The sequence below is a fragment of the Nerophis lumbriciformis genome, linkage group LG08, assembly GCF_033978685.3.
Source record: "Nerophis lumbriciformis linkage group LG08, RoL_Nlum_v2.1, whole genome shotgun sequence".
NCBI classification, from domain to species: Eukaryota; Metazoa; Chordata; class Actinopteri; order Syngnathiformes; family Syngnathidae; genus Nerophis; species Nerophis lumbriciformis.
The window spans coordinates 1,289,509-1,314,549 of record NC_084555.2 but is presented as its reverse complement, the minus strand read 5'-3'; the positions used below and the strand labels follow the sequence as shown (position 1 = coordinate 1,314,549).

Sequence of the window (25,041 nt, the reverse complement as noted above, 5' to 3'; positions counted from 1 at the left end):
TATAAATCGATTTTTTTCGATTCAACACAATTCTCGATTCAAAAACGATATTTTTCCGATTCAAAACGATTCTCTATTCATTCAATACATAGGATTTCAGCAGGATCTACCCCAGTCTGCTAACATGCAAGAAGAGTAGTAGATTTTTGTAAAAAGCTTTTATAATTGTAAAGGCCATTGTTTTTTATCAACTGATTGCAATAATGTAAATTAGTTTTAACTATTTAATGAACCAAAAATATGACTTATTTTATCTTTGTGGAAAATATTGGACACAGTGTGTTGTCAAGCTTATGAGATGCGATGCAAGGGTAAGCCACTGTTGTTAATTATTATTATTATTTTTTTTTATAAATGTCTAATGATAATGTCAATGAGGGATTTTTAATCACTGCTATGTTGAAATTGTTACTAATATTGATACTGTTGTTGATAATATTCATTTTTATTTTCACTACTTTTGGATTGTTCTGTGTCATGTTTGTGTGTCCTCTCAATTGCTCTGTTTATTGCTGTTCTGAGTGTTGCTTGGTCGGGTTTGGTTTTGGAACTGGATTGCATTGTTATGGTATTGCTGTGTATTGTTTTGTTGGATTGATTAATAAAAATTTAAAAAATAAAAATAAAAGCCTCGTGGGAGAGCGATCTTAATACCAACATATCCGATCAACACTGGAACTCGGCCCTGAAACTGGTTCATTCCTCCTCAATATGTGCTCGTCATAGTCTCATCCAATGCAAAGTAATCCATAAAATTCACTACACTAATTAAAAATTATCCAAAATCTACCTCACTGTTAGCAATACCTGCAATAGATGCAAACAATCTCCGGCTGATCACGTCCATATGTTCTGGTCCTGCTCTAAACTATGTTCCTTTTGGGAGGACATTTTTGACACAATTGGAAAAGCATACGGTCAAAACTTTCCTCCCAACCCATTATCAGCCATTTTTGGCGTATGCCCCGATAACATGGGCCCGGTACCACTAAAACGCGCTGTTGCTTTTACGACCCTGCTGGCCAGGCGATTGATCTTGTTTAATTGGAAGCTGGCTCGCCCCCCATCACACGGCCGTTGGATTAGAGAGGTTCTCTACAATCTAAAACTGGAAAAACTTAGGTTTTCGCTAAAAGACTCGGTTCAAACATTTGAAAGCTCATGGAGCCCTTTTTTGCTGTATGTCAACTCTCTTGACCTATGCCCAGACGCAGATGAGGAATAATCTCCCTTTTATTTATTAGTATTATTTTATTCTATTTTTATTTTATTATATATTATTATTATTATTATTAATTTTTATTTTTATTTTATTATTATTATTATATATATATATTTTTTTATATATATCTGTCTGTCTCCGGCCTCGTATGTGTGTGTGTGTGTGTGTGTGTGAGAATGTGTCTGTCTTTGTCGTCTTACTTGTTACATAATTGTGCCATTTGTCCCTCGTTAGTGGGACCTGAGTGGGGTGGGAGGGTGGGTGGGTGGTTTGGGTTTTAAGGGAAAGGGTGTGAATCATTTACTGACTTTAAAATTGTACTGTTTTGACTTGCACTTTTTTCTGTCTATTTGAAAATGCCAATAAAAAAAGTTGGAAAATAAATAAATAAATAAATAAATAAATAAAAAATCGATTTTTGAAAAATGAGAATCGATACTGAATCGTGCAACGTGAGAATGGCGATTTGAATTCGAATCGATTTTTTTCCCACACCCCTAGTACTTTTTGAGCACTTTCAGCAAAACCGTGGTATGAAATTTTCATATCTATTTATTTGTGAGTTATGCTCAACAACGGTTAAAATGCCGACAAAAGTATATTTTTTTGCCAAGATTTGAGTTGAATTGCGACTAGAAACTCTTTTGGGGGCATTTGCATCTACATTGTAACAAGTTTTTCCTTTTTCCCAGACCTAATGTCAAGGGTGGTAAAGTACTAAGTACCATTAAGGGTATTCCTAAAAATACAACAATTGCCCCTAAGTTGTCCTACATAATTGCTGGACCCGACGTGGACCCAGCGGAAGCCCCAATGCCACTTATGTGTCTACTTGCCGGGCCCGGTTATTGACGAGCTGCCGCTGAAGTATATATGCCTCGTATCCCTGCAGCAGCTCCCGGGAGGCTGGCTTTCAACAAGTCTGCAGGCCGTAATTCCTTTAACACATGGGGGGAAAAGGCAGAGAGGGTTTTTTTTTTTTACGAACCGCATCAAAACAGTGACATCATTAGCTCAGGTCTGAGAGAATGTTTGGCGGCGCGCACAGTATAATGTAAATAAATCAAAGTTATGTGCGTTTCCGCGCATAAGTAGGTGGATTAGTTTTTAAATGGCAGAGAGCAGCATTCTCCTGCTAGTCATTCTTGCTTTAAAGGCCGCGCTGGAGGAGGAGGAGGCAACACTTCCTGTTTATTACAAGGCGCTAATTGCTCATTACTGTTGTTGTGATGAATGAGTGTAACCTTTAAATGCGCCGCGGTTAACAGTTTGAGGCGGAACTTTTTATCGCCGGCGGTCTTAAACTCTCACCTGATTAATTTCTAGTGTTCGGCGAATTTTAAACTTTTATGTGTCCTTTTTGAAAACGCCATATAATCTAGTAGCCATCTCCAAAATAAACAGAAGCTCTACAAAAAAAGTAAAAAGATTCACATGCTTTACACTAGGCTACAAAGCATGGCTATGCAGATTGTGAGTGTTTAGGATTTTATTTAAATTCGGAAAAAAAAAAAAGAAAAAAAAAAGTATAAAATATGTAGAGATAATGCCTTTTTTGCCGATATTCCGATATTGTCCAACTCTTAATTACCGATTTCGATATCAATCGATACCGATATATACAGTCGTGGAATTAACACATTATTATGCCTAATTTTGTTGTGATGCCCCGCTGGATGCAAGCGCCATCAAACCTTAAAGGCAATGCCTTAGCCGGCCCAGTCACATAATATGTACGGCTATTCACACACACAAGTGAATGCAAGCATACTTGATCAACAGCCATACAGGTCACACTGAGGGTGGCCGTATAAACAACTTTAACGCTGTTACAAATATGCGCCACACTGTGAACCCACACCAAACAAGAATGACAAACACATTTCGGGAGAACATCCGCGCCGCAACACAACATAAACACAACAGAACAAATACCCAGAACCCCTTGTGAAGTGAAGTGAAGTGAATTACATTTATATAGCGCTTTTCTCGAGTGACTCAAAGCGCTTTACATAGTGAAAACCCAATATCTAAGTTACATTTAAACCAGTGTGGGTGGCACTGGGAGCAGGTGGGTAAAGTGTCTTGCCCAAGGACACAACGGCAGTGACTTGGATGGCGGAAGCGGGGATCGAACCTGCAACCCTCAAGTTGATGGCACGGCCACTCTACCAACCGAGCTATACCGCTTGCAGCACTAACTCTTCCGGGACGCTACAATATACACCCCCGCTACCCCCAACCCCGCCCACCTCAACCTCCTCATGCTCTCTCAGGGAGAGCATGTCCCAAATTCCAAGCTGCTGTTTAGAGGCATGTTAAAAAAAATAATGCACTTTGTGACTTCAATAATAAATATGGCAGTGCCATGTTGGCATTTTTTTTTTCCATAACCTGGGTTGATTTATTTTGTAAAACCTTGTTACATTGTTTAATGCATCCAGCGGGGCATCACAACAAAATTATCAATCAATCAATCAATCAATCTTTATTTATATAGCCCTAAATCACAAGTGTCTCAAAGGGCTGCACAAGCCACAACGACATCCTCGGTACAAAGCCCACATACGGGCAAGGAAAAACTCACCCCAGTGGGACGTCGATGTGAATGACTATGAGAAACCTTGGAGAGGACCGCATATGTGGGTAACCCCCCCCCTCTAGGGGAGACCGAAAGCAATGGATGTCGAGTGGGTCTGACATAATATTGTGAGAGTCCAGTCCATAGTGGATCCAACATAATAGTAAGAGTCCAGTCCATAGTGGGGCCAGCAGGACACCATCCCGAGCGGAGACGGGTCAGCAGCGCAGAGATGTTCCCAGCCGATGCACAGGCGAGCGGTCCACCCCGGGTCCCGACTCTGGACAGCCAGCACTTCATCCATGGCCACCGGACCTGTGCCCCCCCCCCCCCCCCCCCCCCCCCCCCCTCAAGGAAAAGGGGAGCAGAGGAGAAAAGAAAAGAAACGGCAGATCAACTGGTCTAACAGGGGGGCTATTTAAAGGCTAGAGTATACAAATGAGTTTTAAGATGGGACTTAAATGCTTCTACTGAGGTAGCATCTCTAATTGTTACCGGGAGGGCATTCCATAGTACTGGAGCCCGAATAGAAAACGCTCTATAGCCCGCAGACTTTTTTTGGCATATCAAATTAGGCATAATAATGTGTTAATGTCACGTGGGGGTCGCAGCTAGCTGCGGGGTTGTTCTTCCAACGTAAAAGAGACGGCTTCGGACGACAGCGTGAAGGTAGGCTAGAATTTATTAACATAAACCACGCACTACCACAAAACACAGAAATACAACCAAAAAAGGCAAGTGTGCCTAAAACATCAGAAGCTGCTAATTAACAGAAACTAGGACATGGACATGGAAACTTACTTGGTCAAAACGAGACATGAACCGGTGTGACATAACGACAATGCAGGCAGAACGAGTGATGAACAAAGGTAAGCTTAAATAACAGTGACATGATTGGTGACAGGTGTGTGTGAGTCCAAACGTGGAACAGGTGAAACTAATGGGTAACCATGGAAACAAAACAAACTCAAACAAGGAAGTGAAACCAGGAACTAAGGAAGTCCAAAACTAACAGCATAACTAAACAAAACATGATCCGGACCACGGATCATGACAGTTAATTCCACGACGGTATATATATCGGTATCGGTTGATATCGGAATCGGTAATTAAGAGTTGGACAATATCGGAATATTGGATACCGGCAAAAAAGCCATTATCGGACATCTCTAATTATATTATATATTTATATCATATATATAATTATATAACAATTACAATGTACAATGTGCTGGAGCATAAAATAGAGAGTAGATCCAGCAAAAAATAGACATTATAAACAAAGCGAGGTAGCTAACATAGAAAGTGTCAGGTAATATGAGGTGGTACTTGGTAAAAAAAAAGATTGAGAACCACTGATCTAAAATATCTCTCATCCCCCATAGAGGTGGCCCTCATCTACCCCCAGGACCCCGTCCTCCGTATGGGCTCCAACCTGACGGCCAGCTGCTGGGTGCACCCCGACCTCGGCGTCCACGCCAGCTCGCTGTACTGGACACTGAACGGCCAGCCGCTGCCCATCTCCACATACCAAGTGCTGAGCTCCACCAACCTGAGCGTGGCGCTGAGCGGCCTCAACGCCTCCAGGCAGCGCTCCGGCGACAACCTGGTGTGCCACGACCACAAGGGTAACATCCTGGCCGGCTCCTGCATCTACGTCGGAAGTAAGTGTTTGAAACACGTGTGGTCCACTCGTGGAATTAGAGGCTAATAAAGTTGAGGAGAGGAGTGGAAAGGAAGTGGGAATAAATAGAAGGGAAAAAAAAGGGAGGAAGCAGTGGGCAGATTTTTGTTGAAGTGTCCCTGCACACTCGCGGCCGTAATTTAACTTTTTAGTGCTCCTGCCTGCGAAGCGAGGGCCTCCGTGAGAGTGTGTGTGTCGCTCATGTGACGCTTTGAGCGCCTGTGTGGTCCATTACTCGCACTATCACTCACAGGGCATCGCGCTCTGACACTTCACACACATTTCTGCTTATAAGGCCCTGCGGCCGTCATACGTACATGCGAGCGGGCCCGTAAACACTTTTTACGGCGCTCTTGTCAATTGCAGCCTGAATTTGAGAAACCAAGCCTTAAATTCCTCCGCTGCTCAAAAATGTGCCTCCTCAGTTGTGTACAACGGCACCAAAATGGTCGTCGCGTTTGAATTTGACGCTACTTTGAGACACTTTTTTGCTCCAAATCAGTTGACGTTATGTCGACAACCTATCTACATTGAGTCTGAGTTAGTTTTTGCCTCACGTCAGTGAAAATGCGCTACAGACCTAATGAGACCGAAAGAGAATGAGATGGTAGGTGTTATCTGCTCACAGATGCTACCTGGTGGTTGTTTGAGCACACTGCAGCTAGTCCTAGATAGTCCCACTCCTTAACCTCTTAAGGCCAAAGCTGTTTGTTTACATGATGTTTTTATTTCTCTTTGCTATTTGCGCTTATTGGAACCTAATTAGAATAAAAACTAAAAATCATCTTTTTATATGATGTACTTAGTCCATAAGTAACAAACGTGTACTTCATGTGTGAATTTTTATTTTTACACTTTTTTTTCCAAATTCCATTGTATGTTATACTCTTCTGACACCACCAGATGGCAGTACAAGTGTCCACATAAGCGGCCAGAAGACCCCAATTCAGTAGTGTACACAATTTTGGAAATAAGAGCTAAAAGGTGCTGTCCACGCATGTGGCCACTAAGGCCTTTATTAAAGGGGAACATTATCACCAGACCTATGTAAGCGTCAATATATACCTTGATGTTGCAGAAAAAAGACCATATATTTTTTTAACCGATTTCCGAACTCTAAATGGGTGAATTTTGGCGAATTAAACGCCTTTCTAATATTCGCTCTCGGAGCGATGACGTCACAACGTGGCGTCACATCGGGAAGCAATCCGCCATTTTCTCAAACACCGAGTCGAATCAGCTCTGTTATTTTCCGTTTTTTCGACTGTTTTCCGTACCTTGGAGACATCATGCCTCGTCGGTGTGTTGTCGGAGGGTGTAACAACACGAACAGGGACGGATTCAAGTTGCACCAGTGGCCCAAAGATGCGAAAGTGGCAAGAAATTGGACGTTTGTTCCGCACACTTTACCGACGAAAGCTATGCTACGACAGAGATGGCAAGAATGTGTGGATATCCTGCGACACTCAAAGCAAATGCATTTCCAACGATAAAGTCAAAGAAATCTGCTGCCAGACCCCCATTGAATCTGCCGGAGTGTGTGAGCAATTCAGGGACAAAGGGCCTCGGTAGCACGACAAGAAATGGCGGCAGTTTGTTCCCGCAGACGAGCGAGCTAAACCCCCTATCGACCCTAGCTTCCCTGGCCTGCTGACATCAACTCCAAAACTGGACAGATCAGCTTTCAGGAAAAGAGAGCGGATGAGGGTATGTCTACAGAATAAATTAATTGATGAAAATTGGGCTGTCTGCACTCTCAAAGTGCATGTCGTTGCCAAATGTATTTCATATGCTGTAAACCTAGTTCATAGTTGTTAGTTTCCTTTAATGCCAAACAAACACATACCAATCGTTGGTTAGAAGGCGATCGCCGAATTCGTCCTCGCTTTCTCCCGTGTCGCTGGCTGTCGTGTCGTTTTCGTCGGTTTCTCTTGCATACGGTTCAAACCGATATGGCTCAATAGCTTCAGTTTCTTCTTCAATTTGGTTTTCGCTACCTGCCTCCACACTACAACCATCCGTTTCATTACATGCGTAATCTGTTGAATCGCTTAAGCCGCTGAAATCCGAGTCTGAATCCGAGCTAATGTCGCTATAGCTTGCTGTTCTTTACGCCATGTTTGTTTGTGTTGGCATCACTATGTGACGTCACAGGAAAATGGACGGGTGGTTAAAATCAGGCACTTTGAAGCTTTTTTTAGGGATATTGCGTGATGGGTAAAATTTTGAAAAAAACTTCGAAAAATATAATAAGCCACTGGGAACTGATTTTTAATGGTTTTAACAATCCTGAAATTGTGATAATGTTCCCCTTTAATGCTTCAGTCACATGCAGGATTCTCACAGGAATGAGGCAAAAATACAACCTCACCTATTGTATGTGGACTAGAGGTGTAAGGATTCTTCGACAAAAATGTATAACATTTGTCGACAATAAATTGGTGACGTCATCGCTCATGTTTTTGACCGCCAACAAAAATGCACTGCAAAAACACCACGAGTAAAAACTAAACTGGTCAAATACTAAAATAACTTACTCAATTTGCGAAGCGAACCTTAATTTTCATGGCAGCATTTTAAGCGGAGGCATGTCGGACATCTGGAGGACTCCCTTTGGTAAGATAGTTAGCTAACAAAAGAGACAGAGTTAGTTTAAACCAGGGGTCCCCAAACTTTTTGACTCCGGGGCCGCATTGGGGTAAAACAATTTGGCTGGGGGCCGCGCTATACAAGTATGTATTATATGTAACTGAGTGTGTGTGTGTGTGTATATATGTATATGTAAATGTGTATATATGTGTGTGTATATATGTATATGTATATGTATATGTCCATGTATATATATATATATATATGTATATGTGTATATATGTATATATATATGTATATGTGTATATATGTGTATATATATATATATATATATGTATATGTGTATATATGTACATATATATACATATATATATATATATATATATATATATATATATATATGTGTATTCATACATATATATTCCTCGCGCACTAATTGACTTAAAGAGCGCACTTGCTGCATGTCACGTTATCGATGGTAAAATGCATTTTTAGACAATATGATTTGCCTGAGTGGCTAGGAGACGGTAGAAAATAGTGTCCAAAACCATATTACCACACAGATCCTTCCGCCATATATGCAATTAAACAGTTATGTAATCTTCACTGTATTAAAGCAGTATAAAATAATACGTCATCAAATTATTCAGACAAATCTAATTGCAAATAAAGTGAGCCTTATAATTACTGTATTTTTCGGAGTATAAGCCGCACCTGCCGAAAATGCATAACAAAGAAGGAAAAAAACATATATAAGTCGCACTGGAGTATAAGTCGGGGAAATTTATTTGATAAAAGCCAACACCAAGAATAGACATTTGAAAGGCAATTTAAAATAAGTGAAGAATAGTGAACAACAGGCTGAATAAGTGTACGTTATATGAGGCATAAATAACCAACTGGTATGTTAACGTAACATATTATGGTAAGAGTCATTCAAATAACTATAACATATAGAACATGCTATACGTTTACCAAACAATCTGTCACTCCTAATCACTAAATCCCATGAAATCTTATACGTCTAGTCTCTTACGTGAATGAGCTAAATATTTTACGGTAATGTGTTAATAATTTCACACATAAGTCGCTCCTGAGTATAAGTCGCACCCCCGGCCAAACTATGAAAAAAACTGCAACTTATAGTCCGAAAAATACGGTACTCTAAGCATGCAATATATACGTTTTCGTATTATGCAAATAAAGTAAATAGTCCCATTTTGGCTGAATAAACATAAAGCACGTTCCATAAAATGTAAATTAACTTATGCTCCTACAACAATATATGGTTGTTCTTACAATGCATTCCTGTAAATATAAGTGTTATTTTTTACAATATAATTCTGACAAGTTGTCTGTTTTTTTTTAAACTGTAAAACCTATGGTCGCAATTTTTACAGTGCATTACTATGAATGAAAAAATGATGTTAATATTACTGTACTATTTTGGCGACTCAGCTACCAGTAATATATGGTGAAATCAAACTTTTTTTCCTGGTGGAGGTAAAAAAAAAAACCCTCGGTAAAGTCCACAGTCTCTCTCATTTGTTGGGAAAAAGTCAGGGCGGTAAAGAAGGGTTGGCGAGATGGCGGTGCAGCACAAAGATAGACAGACAAGATCGCACACACATTTGAGTAGAGACGGCATGGATCCTAATCTCAGTGTTCAGAACTTTGTGTTCTAGCAGATGTTGGCAGGGATGTGAGATCTGATTACACACTGAAGTCTGCCTACCAAATATAGTAAAAAAATGAAAAATTCTCTGTGGAACATCACTAGTGTGCGAGCCGAGAGTACTAACACTTTGAATCCTCCCTCCTAATCTCACGTACTTTCTCCTTTTCTCCTCCTCTCCCTTCTGTCCATTCATGTTTTCCCGCAGTGCCGCCAGAGAGGCCGGTCAATTTGACCTGCTGGTCTCGGAACACTAAAGACCTGACGTGCAGCTGGGCTCCTGGAGGAAAGGGAGAAACCAGCATTAGGACTCAGTACTTGCTCAAGTACAAACTCAGGTAAGAAACACAATATAAGCTGCTCATAGCAGTATCTCCTCCAGTTTACTTTTTAGAAACCCCGTTTCCATATGAGTTGGGAAATTGTGTTAAATGTAAATATAAACGGAATACAATGATTTGCAAATCATTTTCAACCCATATTCAATTGAATATGCTACAAAGACAACATATTTGATATTCAAACCGATAAACTTTTTTTTTTTTGTGCAAATAATCATTAACATTAGAATTTGATGCCAGCAACACGTGACAAAGAAGTTGGGAGAGGTGGCAATAAATACTGATAAAGTTGAGGAATGCTCATCAAACACTTATTTGGAACATCCCACAGGTGTGCAGGCTAATTGGGAACAGGTGGGTGCCATGATTGGGTATAAAAACAGCTTCCCAAAAAATGCTCAGTCTTTCACAAGAAAAGATGGGGCGAGGTACACCCCTTTGTCCACAACTGCGTGAGCAAATAGTCAAACAGTTTAAGAACAACGTTTCTCAAAGTGCAATTGCACGAAATTTTGGGATTTCAACATCTACGGTCCATAATATCATCAAAAGGTTCAGAGAATCTGGAGAAATCACTGCACGTAAGCGGCATGGCCGGAAACCAACATTGAATGACCGTGACCTTTGATCCCTCAGACGGCACTGTATCAAAAAACGACATCAATCTCTAAAGGATATCACCACATGGGCTCAGGAACACTTCAGAAAACCACTGTCACTAAATGTAGTTCGTCGCTACATCTGTAAGTGCAAGTTAAAGCTCTACTATGCAAAGCCAAAGCCATTTATCAACAACACCCAGAAACGCCGCCGGCTTCACCCGAGATCATCTAAGATGGACTCATGCAAAGTGGAAAAGTGTTCTGTGGTCTGACGAGTCCACATTTTAAATAGTTTTTGGAAATATTTGACATCGTGTCATCCGGACCAAAGGGGAAGCGAACAATCCAGACTGTTATCGACGCAAAGTTGAAAAGCCAGCATCTGTGATGGTATGGGGGTGCATTAGTGCCCAAGGCATGGGTAACTTACACATCTGTGAAGGCACCATTAATGCTGAAAGGTACATACAGGTTTTGGAACAACATATGCTGCCATCTAAGCGCCGTCTTTTTCATGGAAGCCCCTGCTTATTTCAGCAAGACAATGCCAAGCCACATTCAGCATGTGTTACAACAGCGTGGCTTCGTGAAAAAAGACTGCGGGTACCTCCCTGGCCCGCCTGCAGTCCAGACCTGTCTCCAATCGAAAATGTGTGGCGCATTATGAAGTGTAAAATACGACAGCGCAGACCCCGGACTGTTGAACGACTGTAGCTCTACATAAAACAAGAATGGGAAAGAATTCCACTTTCAAAGTTTCAACAATTAGTTTCCTCAGTTCCCAATCGTTTAATGAGTGTTGTTAAAAGAAAAGGTGATGTAACACAGTGGTGAACATGCCCTTTCCCAACTACTTTGGCACGTGTTGCAGCCATGAAATTCTAAGTGAATTATTATTTGCAAAAAAAAATAAAGTTGAACATCAAATATCTTGTCTTTGTAGTGCATTCAATTAAATATGGGTTGAAAAGGATTTGCAAATCATTGTATTCCGTTTATATTTACATCTAACACAATTTCCCAACTCATATGGAAACGGGGTTTGTACAATTAGAGATGGCGGTAATAGTCAACTGATCGTGTGGGGTAATGTAGTTTGGAATAGGGGTGTTCCGATCAGGGTTTTTTGCTACCGATTCCGATAATCCATTAGTGAGATCAGCCAATACTGGTACTGATCACATATATTAACTGTACATTGTATCACAATTATAATCATAAAAGAACAGAATGGCAAAGTAACAATATCAACACAATCTTAGATAGATAGATAGATAGATAGATAGATAGGTCTTTATTGTCATTGCACAAGTACAACGAAACTTTGTTTTCAGCACAAACCCGTTCAAGATTAGACAAACAAAACAGTGTGCAGGGTTACAGAACAGGAACGCTGATGGCTCGCCACAAAGCGCCCCGTAAAAGATGGGGAAAAAGGTAAAACGCAGGATAAGTAAAAAAAAATACAATCTAGACTGGGCTCCTAAGGGGGCCCAGTCTGGAGTGGGAAAAAACCTCCACAGCAAAGCACATATAACATATTACAACGTACATCTCGAGATATCTAGCAACAGAAGGAAGGAAGTGCGGGGTCATGGTGGTAGGCCGCAGCTCTCAGGCGCTGACCATCCTTTCATCACCCCTATGGGATTTGCGTCGAGGGCGTTGGGTTGGGGGGGGGTGGAGTGTGTATGTGTGGTGTATAGGTTTTTGGATGCATGTTTGTGTGTAAGCCTGCAGTGTGTCTCTGTTCAAACGAGTTCCATTTTCTCTTTTATTACTGTACTTAATTAGCACGGTATTTAAGTTGTACCCGCACCCACCAAATTTTAGAATATATATATATATTTTTTACATATATTAGCTGCACCGGACTACAAGCCGCAGATATATACCGGTACGTAAGATTTTGTAAGTGTTTATTTAAATATCTTAATTGTTTCCAAAAGGTGCCTGTAATGCGGCAGTAAAATTGGCTCGATCAACCAAAACAGAAGTCTTCATCATGGACCCACTAGCTGCGGAAGCTACCTCTGTAATCAATCAGCTAAACAGACTTAAAAACTCCACGGTGATCTTTTGGTGAATTTAGAAAACTGAAGCAATACAAAAAGAAATGCCATTGTAAGTTATTGACACTTGTGAACGTGTTAGCATATTTGCTAATGCTAATGACGCTAGCTTGATTACATTACGATAGCACGTACAACTATGCAAGAAAACATTTCTACAGACATCACACGTGGGACGGTTTAGCAAGTATGAATTGTTTTGGTTATATTGTAAAACTTAAACGTTGCTTGGAGTGATCAATGTGATCAATCAATCAATGTTTACTTATATAGCCCTAAATCACAAGTGTCTCAAAGGGCTGCACAAGCCACAACGACATCTTTGGTTCAGATCCCACAATGAAAAAAGTTAAAAGTTAAAGTACCAATGATTGTCACACACACACTAGGTGTGGCGAGATTATTCTCTGCATTTGACCCATCACCCTTGATCACCCCCTGGGAGGTGAGGGGAGCAGAAGAATCCTTTCGAGCAGAAACGCTTATACTTACGGTTGAAGGCCCGAAACAGGAAGTACATTTTCAATCTGCAGCACCTGCAGTGAGTGTATTCGTCTCAAAAGACAAAACACCCTTTCAGTGTCTGTCGGTGTAGTATGAAAACTATTTGTCGATTACAAAACATCATGACGATTAGCTAAGGAAAACCCATAAATTAGCCGCACCGTTTTATAGGCCGCAGGGTTCAAAGCGACTTATATGGTCCGGAAAATTCTGTACGTACTGTACAATTGTTAGAGGGAAAAACAAAGTCAATAGTACGCAATAACTAGATAATAGCAAAAACTGTCCTCAAATTTCTCCTGAGTCAAGGGAATTATCCTTGAGTTGTTTAAACATTAACAACAATTCCAAAAATGTTGTCGATCTAATCATGCTCGTATCGATCATATACTGATTCTATTCTCGATGATGATACTACGGATACTTACGTGTACTCCCGACAAAGTGACACACAGTGATTTTACTTTTTCTCTCGACTCTTATAAATCTACCTTTTTTGATTTCCCGTTAATGTCTGCCAACTTTCTACAGCAATGCGGTTGTATTTACTGTTCTTAAACTTTACTAAGCACTTATTTCTTGTTGATTTAGGATAGTTTAGTGGCCAGATTAATGATTAGCATGCCTTTTTGTTTGCTTGTTTACTCGGTGTAATATTTTTAGCCCCGTCCTCCAATGATAATGATACCTGTGAGAAATGTAGTTTATTGGCTTCAATGTGGGATTATTAACTCCGGGGAGCGGTTCTGCACTGTTTATGAACATACACTGTTGGCTGGGAGGCCTCTCAGTCAGCAAGGGGGGAAAAATATACTATCACTATCAGGCTTTTGTAATCTGCATTTTAAATGGAAATCAGGCGATACTGATTGGAGCTGATCGATCGGCGCATCTCTACTTTGAAAGCAATCAGAGGACCATAGAGTGCACTTCTACAGGCGTTGTTGATTTACTCATTTACCATGAATTGATTAACAAGTTGAAAAACTTATTCGGGTGTTACCATTTAGTGGTCAATTGTACGGAATATGTACTGTACTGTGTAAACTGTACTGTTTCATATAAGGTATCCTCTTCCTTTGCAATCTACTAATGAAAGTTTCAATCAATCAATCAATTCTTAAGTACATTAGTTTGCTATTTGACAAAATATAACAAATATATTACTCAGTGGCCTAGTGGTTAGAGTGTCCGCCCTGAGATTGGTAGGTTGTGAGTTCAAACCCCGGCCGAGTCATACCTAAGACTATAAAAATGGGACCCATTACCTCCCTGCTTGGCACTCAGCATCAAGGGTTGGAATTGGGGGTTAAATCACCAAAAATGATTCCCGGGCGTGGCCACCGCTGCTGCCCACTGCTCCCCTCACCTCCCAGGGGGTGAACAAGGGGATGGGTCAAATGCAGAGAACAAATTTCGCCACACCTCGTGTGTGTGTGTGACAATCATTGGTTCTTTAACTTTAACTTTAACTATATTATCTAGATTTGCCAACAAATACACTAAATGTCTGTAATTGATATACATGTATTTGATACATTTGCGAAAATATAAAATTTTCTTTTTTTTATTCCTTTTGTAAAAAAATAATCTTGACACACTCTTTCGTCCAGATTTATACCTAATTTTTATGATCATGGTTTGTATGCTCCCATACAGCCTGGGATGTTTTATCTTTAACAGTCTGTTAAATAGAACCATTTTAAATCAAATTTAATCAGATGTGAATTATATTGTCCTGGTTTGCATTTTCTTTTTTTAATCAACCTCGTTATCTGCTCGGGTGTTTTAAAAATTGTGAGAATTACACTAAACAAAATAAAAAATAAAAAATGGTTTGATTACATCACAATTATTAATATGTTCTATTTCCTCCCCCAGCAGGTGATATTTTTTTAACTGTTTGTAAAGTGTGTTGACATTTTAAAAAATGATTAAAAAATGGATTAAAGAAAAATAAATGTATTATGATCATCAAGTCAAGCATATTTATACAGTATAGCACTTTTTTTCTCTCAAGACTCAAAGCACTTTACATAGTGAAAACCATTATCTACATCAGCTACATTTGTAATATTGATAAAATATACAATCGTTGGATCATTCACCTGTATAAAATTATACAGTTAGGAAAAAAGGTGGACTTTAAGTAAAATAAGATGTTGTGTAAAACTTATTTGTAAGCTTTCCACAATCAAATGAAGCCATTTAGAAGGGAAATAAATCTGCAGTGAGGCGCGCCAGCTTAGTTTCTTGTTGGGGTTACATGCAGTGTAACTAAGGACGTAATAAAAGTCATCGAATGTAAACACCAATTACATGTGTTGTGTGTCTGTACAGGTGGTACGGCAAGGAAAAAGAGTGTGAAGATTACACCCACGCTCAGCCGTACTCGTGCAGCATCACGCGAGACCTGCACCTCTTCACCCCCTACGAGATCTGGGTGGAGGCCACCAATCAGCTGGGCCAGGCCGCCTCAGAGGTCATCACGCTGGACATTCTAGACGTGGGTGAGTGCGACTAAACGCCAGTGACCTCTGACCCCGCTTTGATCCCGGTCTCGGCCGAGCCTCGGGCGGCGATGGAGGACAATGGTTTCAGACTTCTAAGCTTGGTTGAGAACACTCCGGACATTAGTTACCCATTGAACAAAGGGAACATTTTATCATCATTGAGTCTTGCGTTGTTTAGTAAGAAATTAGGTAAAAAAATGTGTTCCGTTTCGTGTCACGGTTGGGTTAATTTGGACCCCAGGATGCAGAGGCGGCAGGCATAGCGCTGGTTGAAGTGTATTAAATGACAAAAATAACAAAATAGTGCAGCAGGTAGGAATGGCTACCGACCGAATCCCGCGGTCATACTGATTCACTTAAATTACAACAATGCCATGTTACGGTAGCTGGGGTGCATGTGATGTCACGCCCAATTCCGGCACTTGGCAATCACACCAGCAGCACTGAGAGGGGACTCAGCTAAACTACCTCTAAGTTGGGGTACCTAATCTTTTTGCCTCCAAGGGCCAAACTGAAATTGTGATAATAAGCTGCGGGCCAAAGACTGTTATTTTAAGGTGAGGAGGTTAGACTTAGACAAACTTTAATGATCCACAAGGGAAATTGTTCCCACAAGGGAAATTGTTTGCCTAGTACCGCCATATATAGGGAAGTAAAAAGTCTGCTACGTTCAATAAATGACAACTAGTTACTTTGCGGACATCAATCAATCAATCAATCAATGTTTATTTATATAGCCCTAAATCACAAATGTCTCAAAGGGCTGCACAAGCCACAACGACATCCTCGGTACAAAGCCCACATAAGGGCAAGGAAAAACTCACCCCAGTGGGACGTCGATGTGAATGCCATCAATGATTGTGATCTTGAAATAGGTCCTTATAAATATGTTGTATACCTGGGAAGCTACCCTTTGGCGGGCCAAATAAAACAACTTGGCTGGCTAAAACTGGTCCATCACTTTTGGCACCCCTGCTCTTGGTCAGTGTTTTTCAACACAGTCATGTGTGCCGTGGGAGATGATCTAATTTCACCTATTTGGGTTAAAAGTATTTTTTGCAGACCACTAATTATAGTCTGCAAATGATTTGTTGTTGTTGAGTGTCGGTGTTGTCTAGAGCTCGGCAGAGTAACCGTATAATACTCTTCCATATCAGTAGGTGGCAGCCGGTAATTGCTTTGTAGATGTCGGAAACAGCGGGAGGCAGTGTGCAGGTAAAAAAGGTGTCTAATGCTTAAGCCAAAAAAAAAAAAAAAAAGTGAGTGCCCCTGAGAAAAGGCATTGAAGCTTAGGGATGGCTATGCAGAACGAAACTAAAACTGAACTGGCTACAAAGTAAACAAAAACAGAATGCTGGACGACAGCAAAGACTTACTGTGGAGCAAAGACGGCGTCCACAATGTACATCCGAACATGACATGATAATCAACAATGTCCCCACAAAGAAGGATAAAAACTAGAGATGTCCGATAATATCGCCCTGCCGATATTATCAACCGATAAATGCTTTAAAATGTAATATTGGAAATTATCGGTATCGTTTTTTTTTTTTTATCGGTATCGTTTTTTTTATTTTATTTTATTTTTTTTATTAAATCAACATAAAAAATACAAGATACACTTACAATTAGTGCACCAACCCAAAAAACCTCCCTCCCCCATTTACACTCATTCACACAAAAGGGTTGTTTCTTTCTGTTATTAATATTGTGGTTCCTACATTATATATCAATATATATCAATACAGTCTGCAAGGGATACAGTCCGTAAGCACACATGATTGTGCGTGCTGCTGGTCCACTAATAGTACTAACCTTTAACAGTTAATTTTACTCATTTTCATTTATTACTAGTTTCTATGTAACTGTTTTTATATTGTTTTACTTTCATTTTTATTCAAGAAAATGTTTTTGATTTATTTATCTTATTTTATTTTATTAATTTAAAAAAAAAGGACCTCATCTTCACCATACCTGGTTGTCCAAATTAGGCATAATAATGTGTTAATTCCACGACTGAATATATCGGTATCGGTTGATATCGATATCGGTAATTAAGAGTTGGACAATATCGGAATATCGGATATCGGCAAAAAAGCCATTATCGGACATCCCTAATAAAAACAACTGAAATAGTCTTGATTGCTAAAACAAAGTAGATGCGGGAAATATCGAAATACCAAAAAAAGAGAAAAAAACACCAAAATAGGAGCGCAAGACAAGAACTAAAATACTACACACAGGAAAACAGCAAAAAACTCCAAATAAGTCACGGCGTGATGTGACAGGTGGTGACAGTACACCTACTTTGAGACAAGAGCTATAGTGATGCATGCTTGGTTTTGGTTTGAAGTCATATCCAACAATTGCGACAACGACTTTTTACTGTCAACTGAGTTTAGTTTTTTAATGATTTCTGCTGGTGGTGAGAATGAAAAAAATGTGCCTTGGCTCAAAAAAGGTTGAAAAACACTGTTCTATGTAATGTTGCAATGTTCAATGGCATCTAAGAAATTGACTCAAAAAAAACACTCCAATGTAAGTAAAGTAAGGCATCGCTATTCAAAAAAATGCACTAGCTTGATGCTAATAAACATTGGCTTTGCTATTGACATGCTACTGATTAGCATTAGTGATTTCACACGGCAACTTCAATACCCCAACATTTGTTCATGAAAACTACAACTAAGATGCACGTTACAATCAAACAGCTGTTTCTTAAAAAGCACAATACTTGCAGTATTAACACTGTTTAGGGCGCAACAATAGACTCGACATTAAAGACTAAACTGAACAACACACTGTAAACTATACATCACTGCCATCTATCGTCTTGGACTTGCAAGTGTCATTAAGAGTCAGAAATGTTACTATAAAACAAGATATAACTGGACAGCACTTATATCATCTCAATTTAAATGTTGAAATAAACAATGTATTATAAAAAAAATAATATTAACACACACAATGGTACTGAAAATGGGTACCAAATCGATTCCCAAGTACCAAGAATTGGTATTGTATCGGTTCAGATGTGAACGGTGGGGAAGCATAAGGAAAGCTATGCACGTTTCTGTGCAAAGACAAACAATGCTGCAAAGTAGAAGTGATGCACACAAAGCACAATGATCCAGCCTTGTCTTGCATATAAAGCATCCTGATTGGCAACCACAGACAGACGAGGGAGCCAGCACCCAGACTAAAGAAGTTGTGGTCAAAGGAGACAAAATGTAAGTGGAAACAAAAATAAGATAGCCGGACAGGAAATACAGAACAGGAACAAAGTCTAGACATAAAATGTAGTTTTTAACAATTAAACATCCCATCCATCCATCCATTTTCTACCGCTTGTCCCTTTTGGGGTGGCGGAGGGGGGGGTGGAGCCTATCTCAGCTGCATTCGGGCGGAAGGCGGGGTACACCCTGGACAAGTTGCCACCTCAACACAGGGCCATCACAGGGCAGTCACGGGGAGAACATGCAAACTCCACACAGAAAGATCCAGAGCCCGGGATTGAATTCAGGACCAACGTTCCCTCTAAGGTGCGCACCTGCGCAATTGCGCACTGCACACACGTCCTCTGCGCACAGCAAATCTATGCCGCGCAAAAAATCAAATCCCACTCTAAACAAAATAAACAAATCGTTTGTTTTGTATGATTTTGCAATGCAACTGTGAGTAACAGGTGACGAAAGGCGGCCACAACAGATAAAAACAATGTTTGTCAACACTTAAATTATTGTAACGTCTGTGGAGACACTTGAAGGAGGACAGGAATTCCATCGGTCCCTTTATAACCACACCAAAACAATGTGTAAAATACTTTTATCTAGCAAAACTGGTCGTTGTCTACCGTACAAACCAAGCCAAAAGCAACTCTTTGTCATCTGTTATATCAACAGCAGCCGCTTGCTCTCTCTCTCACCTGCACCAACACATACACTATGGCAATTAGCCACTGGTGCGTTTATGGCCACACAAAAAATTGGACAACTCCAACACTACACGTAAAGTGTACATTTCAGGTCGTTTTACTATGACTCCACAATCAGTGTGCTTATTCTACTGTCATTTGTTAAGAATGTTATTTTTTGGATATTAATCATGAAATGATGTTACAGGACTACATAATTGCTAATAAAAACATTTATTTTACGGACAGAAAGTTAATAAACACTTCATCTCATGCAACATGTGAATGTTTTAAGGGGAACTACATGTGATCTCTGAAAGGGGTACACAATATTTCCAAAGCAGGACCCCCACCCAGGCATAAAATACTATAGTGCAGGGGTCGGCAACCCGCTGCTCTAGAGCCGCATAGCGCCGCCCTAGTGGCTCTCTGGAACTTTTTCAAAAATGTATGAAAAATGGAATAAGATGAGGGGAAAAAAATATAATTTTTGTGTTAATATGGTTTCTGTAGGAGGACAAACATGACACAAACCTCCCTATTTGTTATAAAGCTCACTGTTTATATTAAACATGCTTCACTGATTCGAGTATTTGGCAAGCGCCGTTTTGTCCTACTAATTTTGGCGGTCCTTGAACTCACCGTAGTTTGTTTACATGTATAACTTTTTCCGACTTCTTTTTCTGTCTCATTTTGTCCAACAAACTTTTAACGTTGTGCGTGAATGCACAAAGGTGAGTTTTGTTGATGTTATTGACTTGTGTGAAGTGCTAATCAGACATATTTGGTCACTGCATGACTGCAAGCTAATCAATGCTAACATGCTATTTAGGCTAGCTATATGTACATATTGCATCATTATGCCTCATTTGTAGCTATATTTGAGCTCATTTAGTTTCCTTTAAGTCCTCTTAATTGAATTTATATCTCATGACGCACTATCTATATGTAATATGGCTTTTAAGTTTTTGCGGCTCCAGACAGATTTGTTTTTGTATTTTTGGTGCAATACGGCTCTTTCAACATTTTGGGTTGCCGACCCCTGCTATAGTGCATAGTTGATTAAAAAAAAAATATATATATATATCTAAGTGGGCCAAATCACATATATTAGAAAATAATCTCTTGAAATTGACTAGTCACTTGATTATAATAATAAGACATTTAAATTGTTATGTCAGGTTTGAGACAAATGTGCTGCTGGGATGACCACAGTGTGCACGTCTGTATTCCACTGAATGCTCAGGGTGTTTGTGCGTTTGCTCACACACATGAAAAATTAGAGGGAACATTGCTCAGGACTATTCAGGACCTTCGTATTGTGAGGCACATGCACTAACCCCTTTACCACCGTGCTGCCCAACAATTAAACAGCGTTTCATAAATTAAAAACATTGTTTTTTTTTGCATAATAACACCAATAACAAAAAGCCCCTTCGACGGTTACATAAATACTGCAACCAAAATGTATCACTGTTAATTGGTTCCAGGCCTGACTATGGTAAATAAATTATTGATTATAAATCAAATATTTTCATAGCTAGAGCATAAAAAAATTTCTAAATATGTTTAACATCATGGGAGCCCTCTATGCATGAAATAACATCCACATAGTCACCTTTATACTCGTGAAGGCGGGACTGGATGCTGCCTGAGCCTGGGCCAATCAGTGGCCACAATACTGAATAGTGCATTTTGATTGGTTTGGTCTCATTTAGTGGCCAATACTACTGTGGTATTGATATTTTTAGTTAATTCCATCATTTTGGGCTTAAAAATGCATAATTGAGACCAAAAATACATAGAATATACTAAAAGAAGAAAAATAATCAATGATGGAGTGAAGCGGCAAATGTTGAAACACGATGTAGCGAGGGTTGTATTGTATGTATGGATGTAAACCACCTGGTTTGGTCCCTGCCTTTTCCGTTCCACACGTACTCAAACCCGGGCCGCTCGCATGAGAGGCAAGCGTGCCGATTACCCAGCTAAAAGCCCAGACTATCAACCCTGATACATGTGCTCTGAAATCCAAGGCCCCTGAGGTCGTAAGATTTAACAAAAGTAGGAAAGCAGAAGCCAAGAAAGTAAATCATGTCCAGTAACAGTTGGCGCGGTGATGGCGGAAGATAAAAAGACTCAATTCCAGCGTGTTGCTTCATATCTGGGAGAAGACTCCAGCACAAGTCGGGTCAGGCCTGCAAGGACTACAAGGACAACGAAGACCCCCCCCCCGCCCACCCCCACCTCCACCCTTTTTGCGACAGCTGTGGAATGTGTCCATCCGAAAGCGTTCCCGCCTTCAATACCGCCCGTGGACGTGCGTGACTCACACCGTGACGCAGGTGTGGTTTTTACGTGTCTTAAACGACCCGCCTCATGAAAAGAGCGTCCAGGGCAACCCGACAAAAACAAAACAGACGTCTTAGAAAGTCGCCTACACGGCTTCCTATACGGTTAGCGAGCCCCGCCCGGCCCTGAGGTGTGGTGTAAACAGGTGTGTGTGTGTGTGTGTATGTGTGTGTGTGTGTGCATACATTAGCCAAAGGAAAACAGAGTACAGTTTGATGGACGCTTGATGTGCCTCTGAAACGCAATACAGTGGTCTCTCGAAGGGTCCGACAAGCCTCGGGCAGTCTGCAATCGGATTAGTCGAGTCTGGAACATTCCAACGACACAAAAAGGGGATTGCAACACTTTTGCACTGAATAGTTTGAGCCCTCCGTGTTGGCCCACGCAGGTTTAGTCAAGGCTGACCTAAACTAAGCTGGCCAGAACAACGCTTTAAAAGGAAACTGCGCTCGCTCCCCATCAGTGCCGACGCCCCGATGAGCTCCTGTGGACGACTTCTTCCCAAAGCCACGATGGCTTAGAGAGGATTAAAAAGAGGAATGTTGAAAAGTCGAGTGTTATTCTTCCTCTACTCCATCTTTGAATACCCTCTGTTCTACGGTTGCTATAAGAAGCTAAGCTAATCTATTTATAATTATAAATATACATAATAGTAAGAAATAAATAAAAAATTACGGTTAAATATTAAATCCAGGAAGTGAACAAACTATCAGCAAGTGCTGAGACATGGAGAAGGGGTTGGATTAACCTCCTTTGGGGGTGGGGGGGTGTATATATATATTTTCAAGTATTTCGTATATATATATATATATATATATATATATATATATATATATATATATATATATATATATATATATATATATATATACTGTATTTTCCGCACTATAAAGCGCACCGGATTATAAGGCGCACCTTCAATGAATGGCATATTTCAAAACCTTGTTCATATATAAGGCGCACCGGATTATAAGGCGCACCTATGCATCCATTAGATGGAGCTGCGCTAAAGGGAATGTCAACAAAACAGCCAGATAGGTCAGTCAAACTTTATTAATAGATTACAAACCAGCGTTCTGACAACTCTGTTCACTCCCAAAATGAATAAACAGCTGTTTTATTATTTCCCCCGAGGTAAAGTCAGTGACGTGGTGTTTTGTTTATCTATATATATATATAGCTAGAATTCACTGAAAGTCAAGTATTTCTTATATATATATATATATATATATGAAATACTTGACTTGGTGAATTCTTGCTGTAAATATACTCCTCCCCTCTTAGCCCCGCCCCCAACCACGCCCCCGCCCCACCCCGACCACGCCCCCCCACCCCCCACCTCCCGAAATCGGAGGTCTCAAGGTTGGCAAGTATGCGTTAAAGGCAGTACCTTTTCCTGAGGGAACTCTCCTGAAGGAATCAATAAAGTACTATCTATCTATCTATTCAAGGCACGCCCCCAATATTGTTGTCCGGGTGGCAATCGGGAGAAATTTGCGAGAATGGTTGCCCCGGGAGATTTTCGGTAGGGGCACTGAAATTCGGGAGTCTCCCGGGAAAATCGGGAGGGTTGGCAAGTATGACTGCAGTGGATGTTTGTTTTTTTTCTATTTGTTTCAATGTTTTTGTCAAGAGTTATAATTTTCAGGGGGAAAACATGGTCCTGTTAGGCAAAACACAAATGTCCACAGCAGAGGAGGCTGCTTCTCTGTTGGTTAAATACGCTCTGCTTCTTCCTACTTTAGGTAGGTAGGTAGGTCTTTATTGTCATTGCACAAGTACAACGAAACTTTGTTTTCAGCACAAACCCGTTCAAGATTAGACAAGCAGTGTACAGGGTTACAGAACAGGAACGCTAATGGGTCGCCACAAGGACTAAACTAAACAATGAACTAAACCAGTACCATTCATGTAAAGTTATGCACATTGTAGAAAAAAATCACAATTACAAATGCCTTGTTGATAACTACAATGTATCCTGTCCGACATCTTCTGGAGTGAAATATTTTATTAATTTGCAAGTTGATATATTTTGTTCCAATTAACGCCTCGGGTCAATTAACCAGAGTCAACTGTAGTCACCGGGTGTGTATATGGTCTTTAATTATTAGAGGTGGGAATCTTTGGGCATCTCGTGATTCGATTACGATTCTTGGGGTGAGAATTTAATTCAGAATTGATTTTCAATTCAACAGAATTCTTCTAAATATTATTTGATATAATAATTATGATAAAACCGTTTCAAAATAGGTTACAAAAGCTCCTCATGGCTGCTGACGTATGACTTGTATGTGCAGTGTTGGCCTACAAAAAATTTACAAAAATCACAGAATGATAATCATCAATCAAATAAAAGAAAATGGAACAACCCCAAACCTATCCCACCTTTACAATAATTATGATAGAAATTTACAAAGCAATTGAGAAGACATACAAATACAATACTTATTAAATACAATACTGTAACAAACACACCCAAGTTCTCTGGGTGTCTCTGCCATTACACAATTAAGGAGTCACGGGTGGGACCTCATATTCAGCTCGGAATGATTAATATAGTAAATAAACACAAGACATGTATAACTATTAGCCACAAGACGATCAGGCTTGTATTTAATATGCCACAAATTAATCCCGCATTACAAACACCTCCACCCTCCCGTCCATATAACCCACCAATACAAAACACACACCCGTACAAAACACTCAATCCCACAGCCCAAAGTACCGTTCACCTCCCCAAAGTTCATACAACACATATATTTCCCCAAAGTCCCCAAAGTTACGTATGTGACATGCACATAGAGGCATGCACAAACGGGCAAGCGATCAAATGTTTGGAAGCTGCAGCGTACTCACGGTACCGCGTCTGCGCATCCAACTCAAAGTCCTCTTGGAAAAAGAGTCTGTTGTGCCAGTTCTCCACATATGCGATCAAATGTTTGGAAGCCGCAGCGTACTCACGGTACCGCGTCTGCGCATCCAACTCAAAG

At 40.2% G+C, this 25,041-nt stretch overlaps 1 protein-coding gene across 4 annotated transcripts in view; it reads left to right on the top strand.

The window, feature by feature from the left end:
• Positions 1-25,041, top strand: part of crlf1a (cytokine receptor-like factor 1a) — a 56,916-nt gene that overhangs the window by 15,145 nt on the left and 16,730 nt on the right. For all 4 annotated transcript variants that reach the window (XM_061968097.2, XM_061968098.2, XM_061968100.2 and 1 more), the window contains exons 2-4: positions 5,189-5,467; positions 9,960-10,089; positions 15,611-15,780. In XM_061968097.2, coding sequence (XP_061824081.2) covers positions 5,189-5,467; positions 9,960-10,089; positions 15,611-15,780 — 579 coding nt within the window. The remainder of the gene's footprint in view (positions 1-5,188; positions 5,468-9,959; positions 10,090-15,610; positions 15,781-25,041) is intronic.